General features: G+C 39.3%; 1 protein-coding gene across 5 annotated transcripts; it reads right to left on the reverse strand.

Moving 5' to 3' along the window:
* Positions 1-328: 328 nt before the first annotated feature.
* Positions 329-24,502, reverse strand: ston2 (stonin 2). Of its 5 annotated transcripts, XM_079459453.1 has the most exons (9): positions 21,862-21,922; positions 21,725-21,771; positions 21,130-21,206; positions 18,879-19,039; positions 18,160-18,321; positions 14,758-14,940; positions 4,835-6,673; positions 3,497-3,699; positions 339-2,524 (listed from the first exon to the last, which is right to left on the reverse strand). In XM_079459453.1, the coding sequence occupies exons 4-9, from the start codon at positions 18,955-18,957 to the stop codon at positions 2,447-2,449; spliced, it is 2,544 nt and encodes an 847-aa protein (XP_079315579.1). In that variant the 5' UTR covers positions 18,958-19,039; positions 21,130-21,206; positions 21,725-21,771; positions 21,862-21,922; the 3' UTR covers positions 339-2,446. The 5 variants fall into 5 exon arrangements, with proteins under 5 accessions (XP_079315578.1, XP_079315579.1, XP_079315581.1 ...); XM_079459452.1 differs by lacking the exons at positions 21,130-21,206; positions 21,725-21,771; positions 21,862-21,922 and adding an exon at positions 24,404-24,502 and having other exon boundaries at positions 329-2,524; XM_079459455.1 differs by lacking the exons at positions 21,130-21,206; positions 21,725-21,771; positions 21,862-21,922 and adding an exon at positions 24,404-24,489 and having other exon boundaries at positions 18,167-18,321.
* Positions 24,503-26,758: the final 2,256 nt, after the last annotated feature.

Consider the following 26,758-nt stretch of genomic DNA (forward strand, 5'->3'; position numbering starts at 1 on the left):
GAGCCTCAGAATTGAAACAGACACAAACAACATAAGGAATCATAAAGAAATCTCACATCCATAAATTATAGAGTCAACAAAGCTTCTATAAAGAGACATGAATGTATAGAAAATACCACACAAAATGGAATGAACGTGAAAATGACAAAAAATGACTTAAGATCATTGTCAAGCCTCTGCCTGCTCCGTTAAAATGATCATTGTCGATATTAATAAGCTCTATTACGATAGCTTAATCTCTCAGCAGCCAAGAAACAAAAAAAGATGATGGCTCTCCTTTCTATTATCTATCAAGATATATCAGCAAACCTCAATTATGTCTTCAAAACAATGGATAAAATGCGTCTTTAATGAAATGTAGTGGAATACACCCAAAAAATTAGTCCTTACGAAGCACTTCCTTAGAGACAGAAAGGTATGAATTGGTTGACAGCATGTGGCACAGTCGTACAGCGCCAAAGTATATAAAAAGAAATAACCACAAAAACATACATATAGGTGAGGACAAACACATATAAATAGCCATAGACGTACAATAGAAGTAACATGACTTCATCAAACAAACATACTTCATTGTATGTGTGCCGTCCAGATCTTTGAATAGGAGATTGAAGCAGGATGGTGAAAAAGATTGAAAGAAATTTACAAAAATAAAATAAGGAGTAAGCATATCTAACAATATAAAATCTGTTGTCATCTATGTTAAACATGAAACACGTTAAACAAACAAAAGAAAACATGGATAAAACACATCCCGGAGCAAACCCAGATATAATAAATAGACACATGAAACCGAGGCAAAACGTTTTGTTTTTAGTGTTTCTATTTTTTGACTGTCATACCATCAGAAACACGACTTTCTTTTATCATGCCATTTATGTGTCAGGAACAAACAAATGCCATTAATGTAGATTTTCAGTATTTCTTCTGATGAGGCCTACGCGATCTTAAAGAAATACATTTAATTATTTTAATTGCTCCTAATCTATACTGTTAATGGATAAAATAAACCAGTACAACCAATACAAAAATATATTTGACATCTATGACATCTAGGCATTATTTTTACAGTAGAACATGATTTATTGTTTTGTTTTGGCGACTGTGCACGCTAGGCTAGTTTTGATCAACCATTAGGGCTGGTTTTGTTTCATAAAGCTGGGAAACCTGATGACATCAGTAAAATCCTGACATCAATCAGTTACACTGCAAAAAAAAACATTATGTAATGTTCTGGTAACAATATCTTAACATCCTGAAATTAAGATTAACTAAAGCTAAACGGATATTTTAAGACAAGAACACATTGCATTGATTCATGCATCTTATTTTAAATTAAATTTGAGGATGTAAGACATTTTAACTGGAAAACAAAACAAATTCACAGCTGTATAAATTCAGCAGTACACAAAACCTGATAATTATATGAAAACTGTTCAAATCACATAAAGCATAAAGACGATTACAGTAGATTGCAATTTTATTTCTAATTTCTTTTGATTTTATTCTTTTTATACATACACACATTTTAAATCAATTTGTTATTTTAAATCATCTGCTTTTTAAAGATGTCTTATGCATAATGTATTCAATTTGTCCTTAATCACTCATTTTAGGAAAAGCACATTGAATTACCTTGGATGAAATATAACATTAAAGTTAAAACGTGCAAAGTACAAGCTTTCTGTCATTCATCATATACTCCTAATGAAACCTTTATCAAATCCATTTCAATCTCCTCTCATCTGCAATCCTAAAAATCTGATGAGTAAGTGTGTGTTAGAAAAACTGAATGCAAATGAAATTTACATTTTAAGTTTGTGTTGCTCTAAAATGTCTGCATATGGAATTAAAAAAGAAATCAAACACAACAACGCAAATACAAGCAATCTGCATGACAACAACCTTTTTGTCACACAAGTATTTATAATTAGAGTATAAATTAGTGACCAAAAGAGATTTACTTGTTAGTGTCTTCTAATTCAGCTAAAACAAGCTCTGAAATGTATTTGTTAGGAGTACCTCCTTATCCTCTGTACAAAGTTAAATAACAAGGAATCTGGCAACCCTACAGAAATTACTCTTCATACCATAGTCCAAAATATACAGAAAGAATTTAAACAGCATCAAAATAGACAAAGATGAATAGAGTCATTTTTCCCTGCATGACTGTGAGAAGAGCAATATTTCCAAGTCTCTAAAATAAAATGTCTGATAAGGACTTGCTGAAGTAGTTTCAGTAATCGTGTTACGTATTTGAAATAATAATCTATTTTAGGTGTTGTTGTTTTTCCATTGTACATTCTCAAGTCTCAATTTCAATTTTAACATCTTTACAAAAAAAAGTCAAAATGGGAAAGAAATGTAAACGGTTCAGCGCAGTACTGAACTTTCTCTCGGTCATCAAAGTGCAACTTGTAAGCCCTCTTAAAATAAAGACTATTGCTCACTGTTGAGTACACTCCCCGGGTGTCTCGTCCTGATGGCTGTCCGAAACGCTCTCATTCTTATAATCCACTGCCACCTACAGGACAAGAGAAGCAAGTGCAAGTGAGTAGAAGTTGTAGCAAACAAGCCCCAAAAGGAGGCAGTCAATCCTAACAAAACAGACATACCACCAAACAATCTAATCTCTGGTGTCGCCATTTTCAGGGGGCTCATCCCGCCCATGCCGGAGTGACTGACCTCACCTGCTGCCTGCCACCTACCCCACAGCTACAGTACATTTATCATATGCAGCAAAATGCTGTTACAGCCAGATTCTCTGTCGTACAGAGTCTACAGGCAGTTTTACATCTTGTCTTTGCTGCCCTGCTGTTTGTTGTACACCTCTGTACGGTGATGAATCATTCCCTGTGGCTGCTGAACAGTAATGGGAACAGATGTTTGTAGAATACAGCTCCAGCCACCTTAATGACATGTTTGGAATGCAGTAGGGAAAACGAATTCAGGCAGCTGACGCAGCGGGTTGCTTCAGGGTTACAACATGTCTTTCGGGGGCTTTGTCACAGGGTACGTGACATTTAGCGGTCGAGGACCCATCCTGGAGGGCACCGAATCCCCCGATACTAACTGAATTAAATTTGGCTTGTTTATAAAGTGCAATTTTGAGGGTTTTCTTTGCGTGTTTTTATGGACACTATGCAATTATGTAAATTAGGACAGGTGTTATAAACATACCACACAGCGGCCATTGCAGAACATCTAATTCACACCTAGAAATGTCTGGATGTTAGTGCACTAATCATACTCTGCGAAGAAATTGTATGCATTTTTCATTACATTAAAGCAGCTGGTCTAAAGGTGATTTATAGAAAATGTATAACGTCATTGACATTCAACTGCGCTTAAGCAGAGTAACCACAGAAGTCTTCACGTGTCGCAGTACTTTTTTGTCCGCATCTGTTTAATTAAACCCCTGTTTGCGTCCGCCTTCAATAGCTGAGAGTGAGAGGGGAAAAAAGCAATGTATAGAAAATACTGTATAGGAATATACCTGATAGAAAAAATTGGATTTGTAAGTGATCCATTTCTTCAAGTCAGTCTTGTCTCCCACAGACAGAGAGCGCACGGTGGCTTTAGATGCCGAAGCAGAAGGCATTTCAAACTCAACCTCCACCAGACATTCAAATTTAGGTGGAACCTCCCAGTCTGATCCCAGTTCCAACCGGCAGAAGAAAGTATGAGGATTCCCAAGTGCTACAAAAAAAACGTTTAAAAGTTGGGTCATGTGTTCATTCGTTTATTCATTTAAAAGTAAATACAAACAACTTTCCAATTAAATTGACAACAGACCATGAATCAGGGTATGATACAGTATATGATTGATAACATAAATCATTTTTAAGCCTTCTCGTCTTATTGTGCAGAGGTAACTTAATCTTATGAGTGGATTAAATGAATCAGATAAACATTTATTGTGACTCTTTGGCACTTTCACTTTTCATTGTGTGTTTGAGCAACCCCATTGGCTCAACCAGTTGTGTGAATTTAGGAACAGAACTAGCTTATTGTCCAACAATAATTTATTAATATTGCAATTTCAACATTACAAGATATTGCAGCTTCAACTGTGACATCAGAATGTTAAAAAAAATGTGCTCGCTTGAGGAAAGGGACGTTGTAATGAGCCATAAAGTGTGTGTCAGACGGACAGCCTGTGAATTAACAGATCATGACAGCCAGAGCTTTGTCTAACCAATCAGACTTATGCAGGGAGACAGAAACCCTGCTGATGGACTGACACTGACAACTGACACCCTAAAGCACTGAACATTTACACATAAAAAACAGCATTGGTCACGTGAACAAGCCGATGCTATGACAACTGCAAACCATCAAACATAATAAAAGATTATTTCTACCCCGGTGCACTTTATTTGTGTTTCAATACTGCATTATAAACAGCTTGTTTTCAATGCATTGTGATTGAAGGGATGTTTAAATGTGAGAATAAGATTATTGACAACAAAACATGCATGTCAAGTCAAAATCTTCTAGCGGCGCAAATCTTACAAAAACATGAAAAAGAGACGCCATTTTTAAATATTGACACCTAATAATGTTTGTCCCAATTCCCCACTTGTCCGCCATTTGTTAGATCAACAGGCAGTCATGCCTTCAAATGACACAATTGGTTGTTTCAATGTTGTTGTCTTGCTCAATATAAACATTTAAAATAAACTACTATAAATAAATATAAAAATATTAAAAATAATACAAAAAACTGTAATTTTTAAAACTTTTAAATATTAAATCTATTAAATACAGTTCACCCAAAAATGAAAATTCTGTCATCATTAACTTCATTAATCATCAAGCACTAGTGTCTCACCTGAGTTCTTGTCTGGTAGTCGACTAATCCTCCACACCACAGACTTGAAGGCTTGCTCGTATTTCGCCGTGCCGAGGGTGACCCTCATAGCCGGTTCCGCCCCTGAAGCACTGGTGGAACCAAAGCTGGCTCCTTTATTGAAGCGAGCCTTCAGTGACTTCTCACCCGTCACGCTCTCCCGTCTAAAGTTCTTCGCCCAAATTTCAGGTATGGGGTAACGGATAGCGACATTCTCACACGGTATCAATGTTAAAGGATCCCGATTGGATGAGAAACCCGTCGACATCACCAACCAGGACTGAACCTCAACCTCGGCACCCCTGATGCTAGCAACAGTTCTGAGAGTGAACGGGAGGGTTTTTTCTGCAAACGCAGTGCGGAAGCGCAGAAGCTCAAAGCGACGGCCGGTAGGGGGGTTAAACGTAATGGCTCGACACTCTGCGAATTCGGAGTGGCCCGCGCATTCATGAAGTCGACAATCCCGCAGTTGAATCCAACGTGACGTTGTGTTAGGAATGATGTCGTGCCGTGAAACAACTTCTTTACCTTTGACCTGGACATCATTGAGACCGATACTGCAAGGTGGAGAGCCGTTGAGGAAGGCTAACATGTTGACACGGGTCAAAACAAGCTGTTCCAGGATATGATTGTCACCTTTGGCCAGAACTCCATAGAAGTTATCTCTCACCTCCATACAGATCTCCTCCTCAGTGTATGTTGAAGGCCAGCTCAGTCCTTCTTTATCCACAGAGAGGCTTACAAGCGTCTCCTGGAGGGCATGACGGAAGCTCAAGAAGTCACGGTAGTTTGTTGTCCCAAGCTTTGCGACTTGCTCTCTCACTGGCATATGAACCACGCTGACCTTGGGCTGGATCTTCCTTTTCTCCTTGTAAGCCACGTGGTCTACGCTAAGCGTATGAACACGGCCGTTGTCGTCATAGTTTTGGAGCTTGGGTTCGGATATCTCATGCTGGGATTTCAGCTGGAACTCTTTGAAGGGCTTTTCCAGGCCTTTCTCGTAGAAAAGTTGCAGCTGGCCGCTGTTCGTCAATCTGACAAAAATGGGTCCCCAGTGACGTGATGACATGATGTTTTTCTTCTCAGGGATGCGCAGAAGCATGGGCCAGCCTTCCTGAGAAATCATGTGGTCGGGTTCGTAGGTGGAGTCAACTGAATCCTCCGCATCCACAGAATCGTCCGGTAGGGTAGGACTGCCATTCCGGTCGGGGTCAGAGATGTATATTTTCCTTAGTTGATCTAGACCATCTTCAGTATCTATTCCCTTGTTCGCAAGCAAATTAGATTCTCTTTTGATATCACAATCCTGAAACGCAAACAGCGGCGAACTAAATGCGGAGACATCAGGTGACTCCGAGGACAGACCAATGACCTGGGGTGCAGGCTGCTCTGTTGTGTCAAAGAAGGCACTGAAAGGGTTAATAGAAGAGGGTTGCAGGTTTAAAAAGTCATCATCCAGGAAAGGATTCTTCTTGTCGTACGGGCCGCTGTTGTTCAAAAGTGCGTTATCAAAAGAGAAAGCAGAACTGGTGCCATCAGGGGTCAAGTCCAGGATGTGTCTTTCTGTCACCTGACTGGAAAAGGACGAGGGAATCAGGTTGCTGTTGGCATCCTGTAGTGAAGAACTGTTGAGGTTGTCTAGCTTTATTGTTGACGCTCTCTCCGAAGGCTGGAACGCAGAATCCTGATCGTCATCGAAAGTGACCCAATTGGCAAAGCGGTTGGTGGTGACATATGATTGGCCGTTAGTGTGTTGGTTGTTGACTGTCCAGTTAAAAGGCTCCATGTTCATTCCTTCATCTTCTTGGCCCACAGAGGAATCTATTAATAAAAGAACAAGACAATTGCTAAATTTTAGGTCTTCTGCACGTCATTACGATACTTTCTAACAGAAGTATTATGATATTACCAGAATATAGACAGACTTGTTAGGCCTAATGTAAATGTCTTGTGTTTCCTCTCAAACAAGAAAATAGATCTCCTTTATCCATAGAGTTTATTTTTAACAAAAATGTAATGAGAGTCACGATGGTCGGACTGTCTTTTGACAACTGACAGACATTTCTATTAACAGGAAGAAGGCAGATTCCAATCACTCACATTTCATAACCATGAATATTGTACATTTACAGTCCTTCCATGCACTAAAATAAAAAAATGAGTCACTAGAGGCCATGATGCACTGTGATTTGATCGTGGTCATGCATATTACGCACAAAGTGAATCTTGTTGCTTCATAAATCGGTGGAAACAGCAATAAAATAAAACACACTAATGTACAACACAAACAGCTGCTACATGTATTATTAATGATATTATTCACAATAAACATTTTCTACATCAAGCAATGTAGTACATTACCCTAAATGAAGGCTGTTTACAGTTACCAAGCAATGTGCCAAATGAATATAAGACAATATAAGGAACAGAACTAACTAGAATAATAACTATTGTGAGGTCACAAGTATTTTGGATACTCTGTGTGACTCATCCAATCAGATTTGAGACCTTAACACTTAACATGTACTATGGCAGTACATTTATTCAATACAGATATACTGTATATCAATGCACTGAGATGAGGTGTGACCACATGAGTGTTGTTTTGTTTAGTCAGAGAGTTACGTAATATTTGCATTTGGGCAAAAAGGATCTAGTTTCAGGAAAAAGACGATAGCTGACCAATTGTATCTTTACGTCACAGCGTGCCAACAGAAGGCGGTGGCAAGATAATATTTTCTAAGACGACACACATTTTATTCATTTCAAGGGACCTTTTTAATCACAACAAACAAGGACAAACAGTTTGCTGACAAAAACAGTTTGGTCTTGTACATTTCATCAGCAAGTGGCTATCCGAATATACCTCAGACTGAAGAAGAATGAGAATAAAAAAGCAACAACGTTGTTTATCTGTTTAAACTAATGAATCTTTTTGCTTTCAAACAACTTTGAAACCGAGCTGAAACTCTTGGCCGTTCCAGCTCTCGACAGCCAAATGAGACAGACAGCCTTTACCTGTTGCTAGGCACCAGCATTCCCCACCTCAGACCTACTTTTTCTGCCAATGCAACAAAGCAGCGAGTGGTCTTTCTCACATGCTGAAAACTAAACAACCACTTTTAGAATTAAAAATTAAAGACCATATCAAAAACCCAAATGAAACGCAACGGGCTAATAATTAATACTTGCATAAAGCAATAAAAAACTTAGTATTACATGTAATCTTTGTGCAAACTGAATCCTCATATTAGTTTAACAGGGTTTGGCCCATTAAAAATCGAAGCCAAAACAGTTACTATGACAGAATCTTATTAAAGACTACAATACACGCCTGCAAAGTGCCCAGAAGATACCCGCATACACATAAGCAAACATAAAGAGACACTTTAATGCAGCTTATGGAGTAAAAAAAATGCTACGTCTTGAACGTGAATGCCTTCGAACTTCTGTGTAACTCTGAAACAAGTTTGTTTGTGTTTTTACAAGCGGGCTACATCAAATCGACCAGAGGGTGATGTTAAGTTAACCCTCAGCAAAAAATATCAAGGTCGCAAGGTATTGTGCCAAGTTCAAGTTAAATTTACATAAAAATTTTAATAAATCAGCATACGAGAATTGACGTATGTCTTTTAAGTTCGGTTGAGAAAATGTAATGATGTTAATGATTAAAGCATGAAAAACAAAGAATTTAAAAAATACTCATTTATCCTGCACAATTTAGCCTTTTTAGTCATTTTAGGTTTAGATGTGATAAAGATGTTTAGATAAACATTGCTAAACAAGACCACATACTAATAAAAGCAAATACACACATTTTTGTCTATTACAAATCTGTAAAAGAAAAGAAAGAACCAGTTGCTAAGCATCAACTTACAGGTATTTGGTCAGTCTTCCAGCTCCGAAGGAAAACATGGCATAGACGCAGCACTAGAACTCATCCTCACGCTAAATAAGAAATTCCAAGTGGGACTCCGACAAAATGTTCTCACCTCCCTCTCTTTCTTAGCTCCCTAGAGGCCAGTGCAATAGACCCTAAAGACACAACTTGCCTGTTTCAAAAGAAACTGAATTGAAACTAAGAATTGAAAGATGCGTTTCATGCTAAATCAGCATTTAAAGATGCGCAATCAGGTCATGTATTCAATAAAGAGGAAGCAAGTCTGGCTACATGAAAACCAAAACACACTGTCAGTCTCCATGTCTTTACAAAACTAAGAACTAAAAAATAAAATCTGAAGCGGTTTAAAGTCTAAAGCAGACAGAAAGACTCACCAGTACTACAGACTCAAGGTCCAGGTGCTAAGAAACAGATGGGACGGCAATTGCAAGGCTTCATTACAGCCCCCCACGTTAAGCAGCTGGTCACATGACCCCTTCAGGCTGTGAAGTGGGAACTAAGCACAGACATGTAGATGCCTGTTGGTCTGCCTGTTTCCCGTCAAAAGCAAACTCTTTGACATCTAGCAGTCCTTACAGAAACTCTGCCACACCTCAACACCATCAAAGACAGAAAGACATTCTTTGAAATACGATTGGTGGAAAACAAGGTCAGAATGTTGCCTGCCCTCACACATCTCTCCACATGCTATGCAAAATAGGGCTTTGTCTAGACCGTAAAACCAGTGATTCATATTTTTGGATCCATATTATTAATCATCATGAAAAAGAGAAGATATCACATGCAACAATTTTGCTCGAACCAGACTTCATCTATGTGAATTAAAGCCAAGAGTAGAAACAAATGGTTGACATGTTGCGTTTACATTGCACTGATCTGCTTTGAGATCTCTCAATCCTTTTCTACAGCTGACCTTTATTTTCCTGATGTCTTTCTAAACAAAACTAAAGCATTAAATGGGGATTCATCCAGGATTATCTCTACTACGTACGGAAATGTCAATTATTTAATAGTTACCTTGATATTATATAATTGTTGCATAAAGCAATACATTCTCAGTATCCAACAAAACATTATCCAAAGGCCGGCTTTTTTCTTTGAAATGACATGATTCAACATGCCGATGGATCATTTATAAAATTCACTTGTGATAACCGCTCCGATTTCTGAATGATTTAGCGGTTTGGCTGGACTTCTTATTTAACAATCCTGTTTTCAGCGATAAGTTCCCATTAAATTCCACAGATGTTGGTGAGAAGACAGATCGGATGTGTCATCTCTCACAGGCAGAGCCTACAACCTGAAACAGAGTGACAGCTGCAGGTGTGGTGAGTGTTTTCACGAGAACATTTGTAGGGGTCAGAGGTCGTGAGAGGTAATGAAGGATACGAGAAGCCCGCCAGGATGTCTCTTAAACAAGCGGTTGCTCTGCTCTCTGACCTCAGTCGATCAGAGATTACAGTATGTGCGTGTTGTCCTCCGCAGAGATTTGCAAACCGACGACAATGTGCCGGTTCCCCTGAATATGACAACACCACATTCACACGCACTCCCTCTTCCTCTTATTAAACACAGACATTGCATCTCTATGGGTGGCAGCATTCTTCGACATCACCGGAATAACTGCGTTCACACCAGACGTGAATAAAGCGTTAAGCGCAAGTGATTTACATGTTACATGCGATGTGCTTTGCGCGTATTGGGCAGCATGAATTGAACGAATTTGACACATGTACCTTGTAAAATTTGAACTTTGGCGGATATTCGCGCCAATCAGGAGCTTGCACTAGTATTGGCGTGATTATGACGTATCGAGCGGAGGCAGAAATCCGAAACAACAATGGAGGACTGTGCCTCGGATGGGCCCACACACGGCACCGAACGAGTCTATGATGTTTTTCAGCCTTCCATAACACATAAAGCGCAGCTACCCTCTCAACAAAATCCATGTCAGCCATTTTGCAACGAGACTGGAGCCGTCTGGCAGATATCCCTCCCATGAAGCGAATTTCACGTGCAAATGAAGCAAATTTCACTCGCGAATGAAGCGAGTAAACACTAAATGTTCAAGCATCGCGTTTGGTGTGAACGCTCTATAAGACGGAAATGAAAATGAGCATTGTATATCAAATGCACTGCACATCCGGATAAAAAAAACAGCATTTACCATCTGTGCCTGTAAATGAGCCTGACACAAAGCTTCCATAAACAGTCTATTCTCCAGCACTTTACAATATACAGCTGTATAAACACCCTGTATTCACAGAAGTCTCTTCTTACAGTGACACATTCATGTGAAACAGTAGCGCATGCGCTTCATTCATAAATATAAGCTTAAAACCCATTCACAAAACGCTTATAATGAAAATATTTGAAATACCGTAAACAAAGAAGATTCACAGGGAACAATGTGGTATGTGCAATATGGACAAGCTGTCTAAAGAATGACCACGTGTACATATTATCAGTAATTGCTCAAACATTTACACACAGTCATAAAAAACAATTGCATTTCAACATCCACGGGTCACATGATGGGCCCAAAACAAACAGTGCGACACCCTGCTGCCAAGTTTAAGCAAAGTACAAACCAACACGCAACCAACCCACTGGCCTTTTTTCCAGACTGTTTTCTGCTTCCTTTGGTTAAAAAGGCATAATTCTGTATGGGAATATTGTGAAGGCCCTGTAAATGCATCAATAAAATAATGTATTTATTTTGTAACTATTATAATTATCAGAGGTGCACAGTAGTGAAGTATTTTTACTTAAGTACATACAGTCTCTGTAAATTTACTTAAACCATAATATCATGCTTTTTACTCTACTACTTTTTATAAGTATTATTTTTTTTTTTTAATACTTCAGTAAATTAAAAATCTTAAATAAAAAATGTTGAGCAAAAAGAAAAGTAAGAGATTAATTTGTACTGGATACTTAATGTACTTAAGTAATAAAGGTAAATAAAGTAAATATGTACTGTATTCATGAAGTCTATTATAATTTCACATAAAATCAATATACAATATAATATGAAAACAAATTCATGTTAATATAAATTACATTTAAAATAAATTTTTATATTAAAAGCAAACACAGGCCGGAAGTTAACTTCGGGTCAGACGTGTGCGTCCGATGAAACCATCGACACCTTGACATGTAATTGCACCTGCAGTGTGTTTTGGTCATGAATGATTTCTCAAATCCCGTGTCTCGATGACAAATGTGATGTTTCTTTCACCAGCCTTTAATTTTCACCTTGGACCTTAACTCTTTCACTTATAGAGGTTACTACAGTAAAAAAAATTTTGATGGCAAAGTTTCACATTAACCACCATAGGGGACACTAGTGCATTATCCTATATATCGTCACCTTTTCAGACGTCCACTCAAGTGGAAAAGTGAAAAATATGTGTTAAAAAACATTGCGTTATTCATGCCCTAAGACCAGTATGAACACATCGAAGACAAATTCTGACTGAGATTGATGATTCATGCATTAAAAAGGTTGAAACAAAAAATCCAATAGACGTTCAGTATAGAACGCTCCTTGGCTGATCTAAGGACTGAAATATAGATTTGGAGGTTCGACTTTAGACAATAAAATGTCATTTAGCAATATCCTAGCAACCACACAGCAATGCCATGGCAACCGCTCAGGAACCCCTAGCATTTTGCACTGGCAAGCATCACATACATTTTGTTCAGAGGATGTCAAATCTGCTTACTACGAATTATTCATTGTCTGATGCTTTTATCCAAAGTCACAGTACTTTTGTAACAGGGACTCTCCATCTGGAGTAACATAGATGTCTTTCTAATAGTATGTCCTCTTGATGGGTTTGAACCCTAGATTTTAACCCCACACCAACGCACCGTAGTCAGAAACTATAAACATTTTAACAGACAAGTGAGAACCTGAGAAGTCTGCCATGATTACAAATCATTTGACTTGTTTGGTAAAACATCTGTTGTGACTAATAATTTCTATTTGCATTTCCTTCTAGTAAAAAATTCTGTTGCAGTGACTTCATCTTCCCTCAGGAGAATAGAAGCATGCCGCATTTTAATAAATAAACCCATCTTAAGCACCTCACCCCCCCTGTCACCATAGAAACCCTGGTCTGAGTGAGCTATTGCTAAAGGGCTGAGGCGAGAGGCCCAAGATGGATCGTGTAGGAGCGCTAACCGCTCCGCCGCAAATTACCTGCGTGAGAGAGAGCGTTCTGCCTCAAATCAGCACTGCGTCTCACCATCGCCCAACGCAGAGCATCGTCTGTGCAGCAGCTGTCACCGGGCGCCTGAATTGATCCTTCCCGATTTCTCCATCATTTATTCCTAAACCTGCCGTCTTTTCATTCGGCCTACGTTCCTTCATGCGACCCCCGGAGGATGTGTTGAGCAACGGAAGGATTGATGGATAATTCAGTGCGTGAAACATTTCCTGTGCGACTCACACTTCCTCCTGTCTACTCACGAGGGGACAGACTTAAATTACTGTTTGAGGAATTGGATGGATATAAACTCTCTCTTACAGATGTTCAGATTAAAAGAGTAACCGGTTTATAAACTAGCGGGATGAGTTTCTGGTCCTTACCTTTGGTAATAAAGGGATAGTTCTAGAGGTCTTCTCGGGTCCAAAGATCTTTACCCGACCTGAAATGACCCGAATCACTTTTTACCCGAACCCGAGACAGACCCGATAACGTTTTTATTTTAAAGCCCCGACCCGAGACAGACCCGATAACGTTAGACCCGAGTCCGACCCATCGTATATATTTTTTAAACCCGACTAGACCTGAATGTAAACCGACGTGTATTAATGAAATTGATATGGAAATGAACACGTTGATCCTCTTGTTTTGCTCTGGCAAATTGCGCAAACTGAGGCTAAATAGGTTGTGACAGTTTTAGCTGAATCAAATCTAAATAAGTGACAACATGGCAACCACTCGCTGTCTCACATTCTGTCTCAACAATGTGTCCCAAACCGCGTAGTACTGAAATGTGTGCGTCTTTTAATATCTACTTCTGGTCGCCTGGTGGAAGTTTGTTTTTCCTGAATACGATGGTAACTACATCGAGTGCAAACCCCTGCAGCGTTGGAAACTTCGGGATTTCAATTCTAAGGTGATTTCAGATCACCGCGATTTTCGGAAGATTTGCGTGGCTTTCAACCGATCGGCTGAGGGTTGGAGGAGAGTTGGTAACTACACGCACACACACAAGCGACGCGCTGTTATTGTACAGGATAGTTCGGGTCTTCCTCGGGCCAATTAAGCAAAACAATTTTTTACTTTATATTACCCGAGACCCGAAGACACTAATAATATACCCGGCCCGTGTCCGAAGCTCCCTTGAATCTTTTAGACCCGAACCCGCTCGGGTCTCGGGCCGGACCTCGGGTTTTCGGATCTAAGTACACCCGTGAAGAACTCTAGATAGTTCACCCAACAAATTGTATTTTATGTTGTGTCGTCTGAAATCTCTAAAACTCTCTTTTTTCTGCAGAACACAATGTCTCAGTGGTATTGTGTCATACAATGAAAGTCAATGGGGATCAGTGTTGTTTGGTTACCAACGTTCTTCCAAATATTTTCTTTGTTGTTCTCTAGAAGAACAAAAGTCATACATGTTAGAAATAAATGTCCTCCTGGTTACTAAAAACTCTTGAGTCCTCTGAGATTGTGTGAAAGATATTAAAGGGGAATATAGGTTTAATCCCAACATCAAGATTTATTTGACATAATTTCTTGTTTAAGCACTGATTCCATTCCGGGATGAGCTTTAGATCATCTGTGACGAACACATTTTGGTGATGGACATGCAAGGCGTCGGTGCTACAGCACCAATGCAGTTGAGTATTTTGATCAGATGCGGTGGGTGATCAAATCAAAAACGTTTGGACTCCATTTAAACCTGTATTGACCGCTGTTCACCTTTGACTAAATCACCTCTGATGAATTTTAATACCAGGGGAAAACAGGGTATGTGTGGCGCTTACCAGGAGAGTGAGGACAAGAAGGTGTTTGACAGGCTGGCTCTTCTGTGTTAAGAGAGGGCAGGTCACAGGAAGACGCCCCCATGCTTATGGAGCTTTGCTCCTCTGATTGGGTGGTCCAGCTGCTTTCTGACGGAGGGACGTTGCTCCAGAAGCTAGCTGAAGAGCAAATGCTGTGTCTGGGGCCTGCAATGAAATAAAATCTCCTCAGTGACATCCATTTATTGTCCCACTCTGCCCAACCCGAGTCACGTTGAACGTGTGTCTGCGAGCTCACGAATAAACACGTGTCACTAATGAACAGGTGTTATCATTGAATTACAACAAAACACCATTGAATATTCACACTGGGGAAAAGTGCGTTAGTAAAAGGATTAAACATCAAGGATGAGGAGCGATAACTCTGCATACTGATGTGTATCGGCCTCCTCTAACAATCAAATCAACCGACTCCATGATTTTCATTAGCACCGTTATAACTGCAATCAGAGGACGGATTACTCGGATTATGATTTACTTTGAGAAGACCAATGTGGAGAGCATGCTGTAATACCAAACAGCTGATTTTGTGATTCAGGTTCATGAAAAACGTACAAGCAGATGACACATTGAACGTTCTTAAGAAACACATGGGCAGAATATTTTTACAGGGGCTTAAAAAACAAAGTATTTATCAGAGTAGATGTTATGAGAAAGTCTGACCTATCTTATAAGGGAACTAAAACTGAGTGAAATGTTGCAAGTAAATACATGTTCTCTTTGGCCGAGTTCAAACCGAGTTCTCATTGTCTTGCTCATACAACAGCGTACAGGAATGCATTTACTGTAATACCACTCTTTACTCTTGAAATAGCACATGAATAATGCCTGTAACCATAGTAACAGTGGCCGAAGTAAATGGCGGCTTTCACAATACCATAAAGTCTTGTCACAACTGACACGCCACCCAACAAGTTCAGCCCTGAAACAATAAATCAACACAGGCTTGGAACAACAAATGCTTTTAAAATATTTTTTGTGTGTAGAGTAAAACTTGGGTCCACAAGACCGCAAGACGGATGGGAGCAGTTCTGGAGGAAGACAGTGAATAGATTAAAACTTTTGGGTTGCTCATATCTGTGTCTGAACAGACTTGTGACTGAACATCATAAGAAGACACACAAGAGACGCAGCTGTGAACAGTACAGAGCGGATGTACTGTCAAAATAAAGGCACATTACACTTAATGGTGGAAACTGATGATGAAATTTGTGTTCTGCTAACCACAATTGAAGATGAGAAATTCATGATTTCTCAACAATAACATTATTTTAACCCTGAAGAATTTATGTAAAATGTAAAAAAAAGCTTAGATGCTTTTCACTCTTTGTTTAGGGGACAGTTCACCCAAAAATAAAACATTCTGTCTAACTTTACATACTCTCAAGTTTTGCATATCTGTATACATTTCTTTGTTCTGATGAATACAGAGAAAGATCTTTGAACAAATGCTTGTGACAGTTCTTGGCCACCATTGACTACCATAATAGTAGGAAAAATTTGCTTTTATAAATGTCTTTGTTCTGTTGAACACAAAAGCAGATATGTTGAAGAATGTTAGAAAGCAAACCGTTCTAGGCACTTTTGACAACCACTGTATTGTTTCAAACTGTTTGTAACTTTTTTCAATTCTTCCAAAAATCTTTCTCTGTGTTTAACAGAACAAATAAATGTATACAGATTTGAGGGTGAGTAAATGATGACAGAATTTTCATTTTTGAGTGGACTGTCCCTTTAAGATTCGGTTTCTTCGGAAGTTACCATTTTTTGACCTAAAATACTTCTGTAACCAAAATGTTTTTTTTTCATTCAATGCGCCTATTTTCATACATCAGTGTTTCAAGTAAAGAGAACTCTAACTGATTTTTAAAGAGTACTCTAAAACTTTGAGAAAAAACTAAAATATTCATCTTGGATTACTCCACCTTATCCTAAAAGCTTCCCAAACCAGTGACCTCACCACACACAACTTCAGATGGCTTGATGCTTTGATAATTTTTTAAATAAAACGCATGATGGAAACATTTCCATTAAAGACTGACCACTGTTTTCGTGCTGATTCTAAGTTAAAAAAAATAAAAAAAATAATAATTGAACATAATCCCATTTTCTGACACAGCAGATTATTCTCCATCTAGACCACACGCCCACTAAAGCTGTAATCATATGTTAGACAGCATCTGTAATAGGAGAAAACAAATGGTACTAAAACCCAGTGCTGATCTCTTACGAAGGAATGACAGACTGACTGCACCCTGACTGCAGGACAGCAACAGATAAAAGGAAAATGGCTTATGGCTTCGATTAGAAGGGTTTGGTCATTGGCCGCTGAATTTGAGTCTCTCATAAGATATTTCCTGGGAAAGCGTTACTAACAAAACCACCGGGTTTGACATGAGTGGAGGGGGTTGATTCAGCGTGTGTGTGCGTGATAAAATAGACAGAAAGAGATAAAATAGACAGAAAGACAAGACGAGACCAAGCATCAGGGCATGAAGGAAATGACCCAGTTCCAATCAGCCCAACCCGACTGTCTCCTTGTCGAAATGGGTGTTTTGTAATGGTTAAACCGCTGTGTCTGTAAACACAAGGTTGTATGTTTGAGTCCCACACGGAGCTAACACCATTTTGCTCTTAAAGCACTGCTCTGGATTTCTCCAGGCGGACTGTCTGGTAATAAGTGTAGCCCTACTGTACGTAAATTACTACTTACTCAGTGGTTGAGACAGAATCTGTCATCATTATTACAGGTTTGCACTACATCTTATTATGAAATGGTGGAATTATCATGACTATTATTATGAAACAATTTAAGTAACAACAAAAATATAAAGAGGTCAACAGTTTACTTTACTTTACAGATTCAATTACTTCCTATCAGTATTTACGGCATAATGTTTATTATCACAGAGAGAATGAGTCTTTATTAATCAATTCAATTATGAAGTTGAAATCTTTTTTACTATACAAAAACAGATAAGAAGGCTGTTTACACGACCTCGATTTCAACTGAAACTTAAAACGTTTTATGCGTTTTTGGCCGTTCATTTACACAACTACGTCATTTTGGGGGACTAAAAACAGGTCTCAAAGTGCAAGGTTTTGAAAACGTTTCTATGGTCTCTGTGAAATCGGTAAGATGCAACTTTCTGAAAAAGCTGACATTGCGAGCATGAAATGGATCCATGTGAATGTAGATCCTTTTGATAACGTTTTCGCGTCTATGTGAAACCCAAATATTTTTTTTCAGTTTTTCATCATGTAAACGAATAAACGTGTGAACTTGATATACAGTATTTCTTCAACTCCATGGCAACTCCACGTTTCATGTCACTTGAAAGAAACATACTTATGCAATCCTCGTACCTTTTACCTGTGTCGACGGAGGAGGAGATGGTGACCACGGTTTGTCATCAAACTGGACCCAGGAAGTCAAATTCTCTGGCTCCTGAGCTGACACAAAAGGTCCTTCCACCCAAGAGGAGTCCATCACAGACTGGTCAAAGGAGGGCTGGAGGCTGTCCTCATCTAGGGGCCGCAAGTAACACAAAGTTTGAGAAATACAGTCTCTTCTCAGTACAAAAAGGTCACAGCTAAATGTTAAATCTAGCAGGGTGCGAGATGTGTGGACTGTTCCCGCTGTGATCGCTATGGAGCTATGATCTCAGGAACCAAGAATCTCAGAGAAAGATCTAAACGCACACTCAAACGGCAAACCCAGACAGCAGAATGAACTGATATTCAACTAAACCAGCTTCAATTTCCATCTGATTAATTAATAATGATGAGCAAAATGCTTGAACTTTTTCAGACAGAAAAAAATGCTTTATATTCATGGTTATTTGTTTAATATGTTATTTATTTAAAGCGTACAGTAAATGTAATCTGTATACTTTATCCATGTATCGATTTTGTTCCCTGGGAACTGAAACCATGACCTTGATGTTGTTAGCACTATTTTCTTCCAGCTACAGGAATATAATAGATGTTCTGTCTGACCTGGGTATAGAAGGAAACCTGGCATGTGTTTGAAAATAAGATAACCTATGAGTGAGGACAGCTTTCATCTGCCTGTTGGTACATACCTGCCTGTGAGTCTTCATCTGAAAAAGCCACCCAGCCTTGTCTTGGAGTTCCAGATACGCTACCAGTTGTAGCAGCCATGAGAGGATGTGTCCTGTGTCCTCAACTTGAGGAATTGGTCTCACTCCCCCAAAACCCTGGACGCCATGTCCACCTAGAAATCCTAAGAAACATAAACAAATAATTACATCCTTATTAAGCCTGAAATATATAACCAAATTATATCTTGATTTCTTTCAGTATATTACATATATTTGGAATATGTGATTTGGTCTAAATAGCTTAAAGGAAATCTTCAAAGAGACATTTATATATTTTTTATATATATTTAAAGCAAGAAGCAACGTGGTAAAGCAATTGCTGTTTACCTGATAAAATCAATATTGCAAATACATCGTATGATCTATTTAATCCTGTGTGTCATTTCAAGTCTTACTTTCTCCTGCAGAACACAAAGGAAGATATTTTAAATCATTTTTAGTAACCAAACAACACTGGCCCCCATTGACTTCCATCGTATGGACACAAAAATCACAATTCTTAAAATATCTTCTTTTGTGTTTCGCAGGAAAAAATGAACAGCTACATGAATAAAACAAAAGAAAGAAGCCCAATGATGAAAACAGCTTATATTACTTAAACAAATGGGACCTATTCATCTGACAAGAGTAAACACAGTATCGACTGCCTTTTCAGAAACAACATGCCCCAACAGAGCCCTTCAAACCACAGGAAGGCCCTCTGGTAAATGTCTGACAATGGAAAACCATTTATAACAGTACAGGAGCCTTTGGCTACTTCCAACATCATACACAGTTCCAACATATACAAAACCCTAAACGCAGTGCAATGCAAAGACACTAAAAGCTGGAAGCACTCTAAATCTTTTATAAATGTCAATGTGACAAACAATACCTGACATAGACTGACACCCTTCAAATGTCACAGATGAGAAAACAACAATGACAAAAGCTGGGAAACCAATGTGATAACTATTTTCCAAATGTATGCGTTTTGGGAGTCCGTTTACATGGAAACGGCGTTTTAGGGGACTGAAAACGCAAACTTTTGAAAACGGGTTAAAAACGCAGCCGTTTTCGTTTCCACGTAAACTGCCAGATGGAACTTTCTGAAAACAATGATGTCACGCGCATTGCGTTTTAAACGCTCAGTTGCGCGAGTATAGCCAAAACAATATGGCGGCTTCCCATACTATGCATTAACATTTCCCCACCAAAATGTTGATTTGCTGCACCAATAAGACCAGCGTAGACGCACTATTTGCATTCGCCAGACTTTAAACACATATATATCAACCAACAGTATTAAAAATTACTTTTGGCTTCTAACTGTGCATGTGTGGTTGCCAGGGCACGTCCTGTTGCTTTACACAACAGCAACGCCATCCACTGGCCCGTCGGGCATACTACAGCGTTTTTATCCGTTTTCCTGGATCCGTGTAAATGCGTACCGCTTTGATAACGCTGTCATGTGTACGTGACACTTTTCAAAAACGCAAAGGTGCGAAAAACATGTAAACGTGGCCTAAATCAAGACCCTGCAGGAAACACACTTGTGTAAAGGAAACACACTCAGACGTGCTGGGTGATCTGGTAAATTGGGGCCAATTCCGTAACGTGCTTTTGTTCTGGTGAATCTCTCTTTTGCATTCACAATCTAGCGTTTCCCTTCCTCGGGCCCCTTTTCCTCACCAAACAAAGCTATCACCTCCCTCCAACAGGCCAATTCATTCAGCATTCACAGGACACCCATTGCTTATTTAACAACTCAATGGTTTGGATATCAGTGCAATATGCTCATTTCAATGCAATGTGACCAAAGAGTTTAGTCATGTACTCAGAGTCTTGAGCCCTGCGTTCAGATTCAAAACCTCCAACTTTGAAATTCAAAGCACCACCAATGTTTTCAGCTGCAAACTCTTTCAGAAAAGCTCTCTTCCATTTCAGACTCCAACAGACTCGGGCTTCAGCACTCTGTCAGCCGTGCTAGCAGGCGTCCACAACACATGTCTACGATATCAGTAGGCACTCTTTGGCAGAGCTGGTGTGTGGAACTCTCCCACTGTCTCAAACCTCTCTCTCACAAGCTCATGATAAAGTAGAGATGGCCATACGGCCGTGCATTCAGACAGTACATCATTTGCTGCTGTCGGTGCTCACAGTTAGTCTTACACAGTGCCTGTGTGTATGTTTTACAAACCAAAACAGGTGGCTAGAATTAAACACACATCACCATGTGTCGGGTTGTGCATCCAGGTCCAGAAGTGCAGAGACGGTTATCATCTCCTGTGCAGTTCGGCTATATCACATCTGGACCACAAGAACATGTGTTGGTAACGGTCCACACAGTCAAAGATTTATAACAGGCATGACAAACCATGAAAAACAGCTCTCTTAATTGTTTGAATTTAAGCTATTAAGACCTGTAGAGTTGTAAAGATGTAGCGTTGCACAATATATCGCAATACAAAAAAAATTATACATAGTTATAGTGACTTTTTAAATTCTTTAAAGGCCATTGGTTGAGCTGCCAACATGACCTGTGCTGTCCTTCTGAAACCTTGTATCACTATATTTCGTCAGTGATGATATTCAAAGACGGGATAACCAACACAGTTTCTGACAATCTCATATTAATCTAGACTAGAGTATACAGTGGTTTTGCATACGTCGTATCTTCAAATATGATTTAGCTTGACAAGCAGGGGGGACGGAACTACAGCACAAGCACACAATACATCATCGCATTATCCCTTCGCGTTGTTTACATTATGCAAGTACACACCGATTGCCAACAAAACACAGACATGTGACTTAGTTAGACTTACCGCGTGCAGTTCATGTCCGGCATCTTTTAGCACTGGGGCCACGTCATCTATCAGTTTCAAACGATCACCAAATCAAGCATTATATCAACCGTTTGTACAACATCAATCACTGAAATGCCATGAACAAACAAACACACCTCAACTATTCTCCCTATCGCAAGATTAAGAGCTTCAGCTGCAACCCCACAGCGCAGCCATTCTCGATAAGCGGGTTTTCCTACGTTGGCGCTATTTCTTTCACCTTGCCGTGGGCGTGCTTTTCCGGGAAAATTGCCCAATAAAAGGAATATGAAAAAGGGATCCAGACTAATAAAAAACTTTCCGAAACAAGTTGGAGTGCTGGGGGACAATAGCAAGCACAGAAATACAGCGTCATACGTCCCACTCGTTTTTTAACAAGTTGACCTTGTTAAGAATGAGAAGCCGGCACGTTCAACAGTGTAAAGAAGTCATAATGTATGACATAGCATGTTTTAATGTTTTGTTTTGTGCTTTTACTGATTTCAGAAGTTCTTTCTAAGCTTTCTTGGTTCATTTCCTAACATGAATTATTACAATTCACCAGATTATTTGTTTTAGTGAAAGGCCTATTGAATTTGAATTATTTTGCATATAAGTTTCAATTACACCTTGAAGGCTGTCAATTCTATAACAAATAAAAGGTAATGTTTTGGAAATTAAGTTATTTTATTGTTTATTTTTATGTTGTTTACAATATCACAATACAATAGTATAACAATATTTAGAACAAAAATGTTGATGAAACTTACATTCACAAAACTGATTTATTTCCAAAACATATACAATTTGAGGTAACAACCAACATCATTTACTGTATTGATTCATGGGTTGAGTGTATCGTTACAACCTTAAATATCAATGTCACTGGAAGAGTCTTATTAGAAGACATTGTTTAAATGACATCACAGAAATTAACTTGCATATGACAATATTTAATCAAATCAAATAAAGGCGTTAAACTAGCTTTGCAAAACAGCAAACCGAAACTGGGTGTTAACCTGAAGGATCAATGCACTGAAAAAAAGTATTATACTGAATCAGTCTTATTCACACCAAGTTGTTGCTGTTTTAAAACACTGACTGAGAAAGGTGTTGGTGCTATAATAATGAAAGTAGCCTTTCCTATTTAAAGACCAGGAGCTTTAAGGAACCAGTGTGAAGCCAAACTGGACACAGCTCTGCCACCTGCCCTGGTACCCTGGCAGGTGGTCTTTTACTCTGATCTGCATCGGTCCAGAGTTTGGAATGTACCCAGCAGGAGGAACCTCACCCTACGGCTTCATCTCACGGAGGGGGCTTGCTGGGCTATTGAGGGAGTGTCTCAAAACCTCCACCCAACAAAGACTATTCCAGTTTTAATAAAAAAGCCTACACCCCCTCCCTCTCAAACATACTCTGCTTCACAGTTCACAGAAACACTGTTTACAGAGGAGCGAAGCTCACACGCATAACACCATAATCTCAAGACGCTCCACCAGAAAACCCCACTGAGCTCAATCTTTAAAGAAAGACCCACCAGATGCAAAACAAGTAGAGCAAGTAAAAGAAGTATCTGTAACTGAATACACGAGGGACAATTCCTCCTGGAGGCCTGTACCGTGGCGTTTGGAGAATCTGCCGCTAGATCTGAACATCAACAGTGTTGACCCAAATGTTGACAGGTCAGCGATTGTGCTCAGAATCCTCTTTTACTTCACACATGTTTGTATGAAAAAAGTTCAATTCAAATGCACAGGCAGGTTTGCCAAATGCAAACCTTTACCTTATGAACATCACCACTTTAAGTAAATAAAGATATGTTTCCAGGGAAGGGTGGAAGTGTTTGCAATCTTTGTTCATATATATATATATATATATATATATATATATATACATACATATACGCAAACACACATGAGTATCAAAATAGAGCAAACTGTAACAGCCCAGTTCTGGCAGCGACTCAGCAATAGAAAATCCATGTTATCCACAAGCCAATACAAAACAACAATAATCTATCACCACATCCATAGTTTCAGGTTCCTGTGGTTGACAGCAGCTTGGCACCTTTAAAAACCTCGTTTTGTACTATATTAACCACAGTTTCTGCAAAAGTACAGTAGTAACTACAATAATAAGGAAACAGATTATAGGCACAGTCAAAATTGTGGTTTCAATTTTCACCTCCGAAGTTTAAAAGGTTAAAGTTTGAATATACAAAACAACGAGAGCTTCCTGCAGCAAGTGTCCGAGAAGGTGAGTCAAGTGTAGTTTGTGTACAGATTTATTTTATACTTCAGACCCAGTATTATGAAAATGAGACTCTTGTCTCTAAACTAAATATGATTATATTCACTTTGATTTGTTGCTCAATATCGAATAAAGCATTTACACTCAAACGACTAGAAATCACCCAAAAAAACACAACGCACGTCAGTAATCTAACACGTGAATAACTTTGTAAATGTTTTGCCGCGTATACGGCGAACCCTGCTATCAACGTAAACAAAGCACACGCGCGCTTCCAACAACAACCTGTTGCTTCACAACTTACGTAACTTAAACGTTAAAGTCTCAATACATATACGTCTAAATATAACTTAAGCCAACTAACACGACATTACTCCATAAAACCTGCGCGAGCATAGAGAAAACAAGTGCGTGGGAATATTTACGTACCGATATCGTGTTGTTTGAGGATAAGCAGATTGTTGTGGCTCTCACTCGCTCCCGGTGAAACTGCTCCCGTGTCACACCTTGCTCGCACTCGATTGGACGACCGAAGCAGCGCTTTACGACGCTCCACCTAAGTCGCTTCTGATTGGACAGAAAAGCAACGCAGCTTCAACTGTCCAATCACACACGAATGAGGTAGGGCATCGGAGGAAAAAATCGCTTAACCTGAGAATAACGCGTTTCGACTGATAAATGGATATAAATAACAGGGCATTAAACCTGACAGACTTCTTTACATACTTTTCACTGCAGAACTTAGTCAGGGCTAAAAAAAGGGGATCATGAATTTACATACATTATGCAATTAACTTTTATCGCACACATGTTGCGCCATATGTTGGATGTAACGTGGTTTTGGTGTGTATTTTTGTGTTTTGGATCGGGTGTTTTCTAAAAATGTATTTGCTAATACAAAATGTCTCAAATAAAGGAAAAACGATCCAACTTTGATAACTCTTGATGCGGCGTGTGAAGAACAATACAGATTTTTGTAAAACAACCATATGTCCTGCAGGGGGCGCCAAGTGTCTTGTAACACCTCCTCTTGATTATCAACACATTTAAGAGCAACATGACCACACCACACATGAAAGTGTTTTAAATGTTTTCAAGGAGGATTGACCGTAATGGTTTACATAACTAAAGTTTGGTTAACGTCATTAATAACGTCATCAATTTTGCCCCTCAACATTTGCACATGACCCTGTATTTTAATTTCTCTTTAAACACGGCAAGTTTTAGCTTCTGTATTTTATCTTACTCTTACATCAAAACCAGTTATCCGATTCTTTGTTGCCCCAACAGCTCAATCTACATAACAGATCAGTGATCACTGAGGTTTCAGACAGATGTGTGTTAAAGATAGCAAGCTCACGTCAACCCGTCATGCTTCGAAAAAGCCAGGGACCTTTCCAAGGAACTCTGATAGAGTCGCCAACACATCCGTGAGTGAAAGGAAAGCTTTATTTTTAGCGACCGCAGCGGGTGATACGTGAAATGGCACAGACCCCTGCTGAGCTCTCTGAGGCCTTAATGAAACCGCTCACTGTCTCGACTGTCTGCTTTATCACATTGCATAACTACCAGTGACGCCTGTGCCATCTCTCGCTGTTGCCAGGGACAGCAGCCGTCTGCCCTCCCGTACAACAGTCACTACGATGTTCTCAAGAGCATCCATTTAATCTCATTACTGTCTTCATAAATGTTATTCTCTTTTATACCTTTCAAACGACGTTGGACGTTTAAACTTTCTTCAAAAGTCCTGGATGAGACGTCTTATAAGAGGAGACCCAGAGGAAGCTTGCTGCTCTCCGGCATGTGTCTCATTAGGAGTCAAGGTGAGAGAGAGGAACACACATGGGTTCTATAGTCTCTCATCCATTCCACATGCTAGTAATTTATCCCCTCTGGTTAACCTACTTTCATCACAATTAAACTGCTTCAGTGCGGTACTATTTTCTTCATTGTCTTTTCCCCTCTCTCTCTCTCTCTCTCTCTCTCTCTCTCACACACACACACACACACTTACAATACCATTCAAGTTCAATAGCTTCTCTTGTCTGAGGAAACGGACATCACAGATTTGCCAAAGCAATGATCCAATTTTAGTCTTAACGGAAGCACCAAGCTGTAAATCTCATATGACATTACATCCAATTTGCGTGAATCTGGGATGCACCGTGGCCTTTCTTTCATATTTATATCTGCTTACCAGGATGTCGCATGCAAACGTAAGTCAATAACCCTATCCCCAAGCTGGCAGAGGACAACAGAAAGATTTTACGCCACATTTCTTGGGAAGTTTAATTTAAAACGTCGATCTAATAAATCTCACATCCGTTTCCGATCCACAGCAGTCCAGACTTCAAATGTCTTTCAAATGTGATTTATGCAGCAGTTCTCCGCGGACGAATGAACCTGTCTGGTTAAATGAGATTGGAGGAGCAGATCTGCATCTAGATTCAAGTCAATTCCTAATTTTATAATGCCAGCCCCGATCGGCGCAGACGCAACCATTGACCAACACATTCATTCTCTAAATAAGTTCTCAATGAACTCGCAGTGAATCAATGGGCCGTCTTCTGTCTGCAGGTGGTCGCTCGGTGGAAAATCGATAGTGCCAAGTACTTATCCAATGGACCATGTACCTTCGACTTCACCTCAGCCTCTCGCAAATTTTAAACTGCTCCTTTCGATTTGTTTAATTTTACTGTCGGAGCAAGTTATTGGATACACAACAAACCACATAGGAATTAAAGGAGATTTGGCTGTCAATCCAAATGGAATCAGTTGCAGTTT

Source organism: Barbatula barbatula, assembly GCF_947034865.1.
Source record: "Barbatula barbatula genome assembly, chromosome: 6".
In the NCBI taxonomy this organism is placed as follows: Eukaryota; Metazoa; Chordata; class Actinopteri; order Cypriniformes; family Nemacheilidae; genus Barbatula; species Barbatula barbatula.

Excerpts from the sequence above, each read along its gene's own strand:
- ston2 (XM_079459452.1), bottom strand. The coding sequence starts at position 18,957 with ATGGCTGCTACAACTGGTAGCGTATCTGGAACTCCAAGACAAGGCTGG. Across the intron at positions 18,322-18,878 it reads AGATGAAGACTCACAGGCAG|ATGAGGACAGCCTCCAGCCC; the intron begins GTATGTACCAAC and ends TGCGGCCCCTAG. Across the intron at positions 6,674-14,757 it reads TTCTTGTCCTCACTCTCCTG|ATTCCTCTGTGGGCCAAGAA; the intron begins GTAAGCGCCACA and ends TTTTATTAATAG.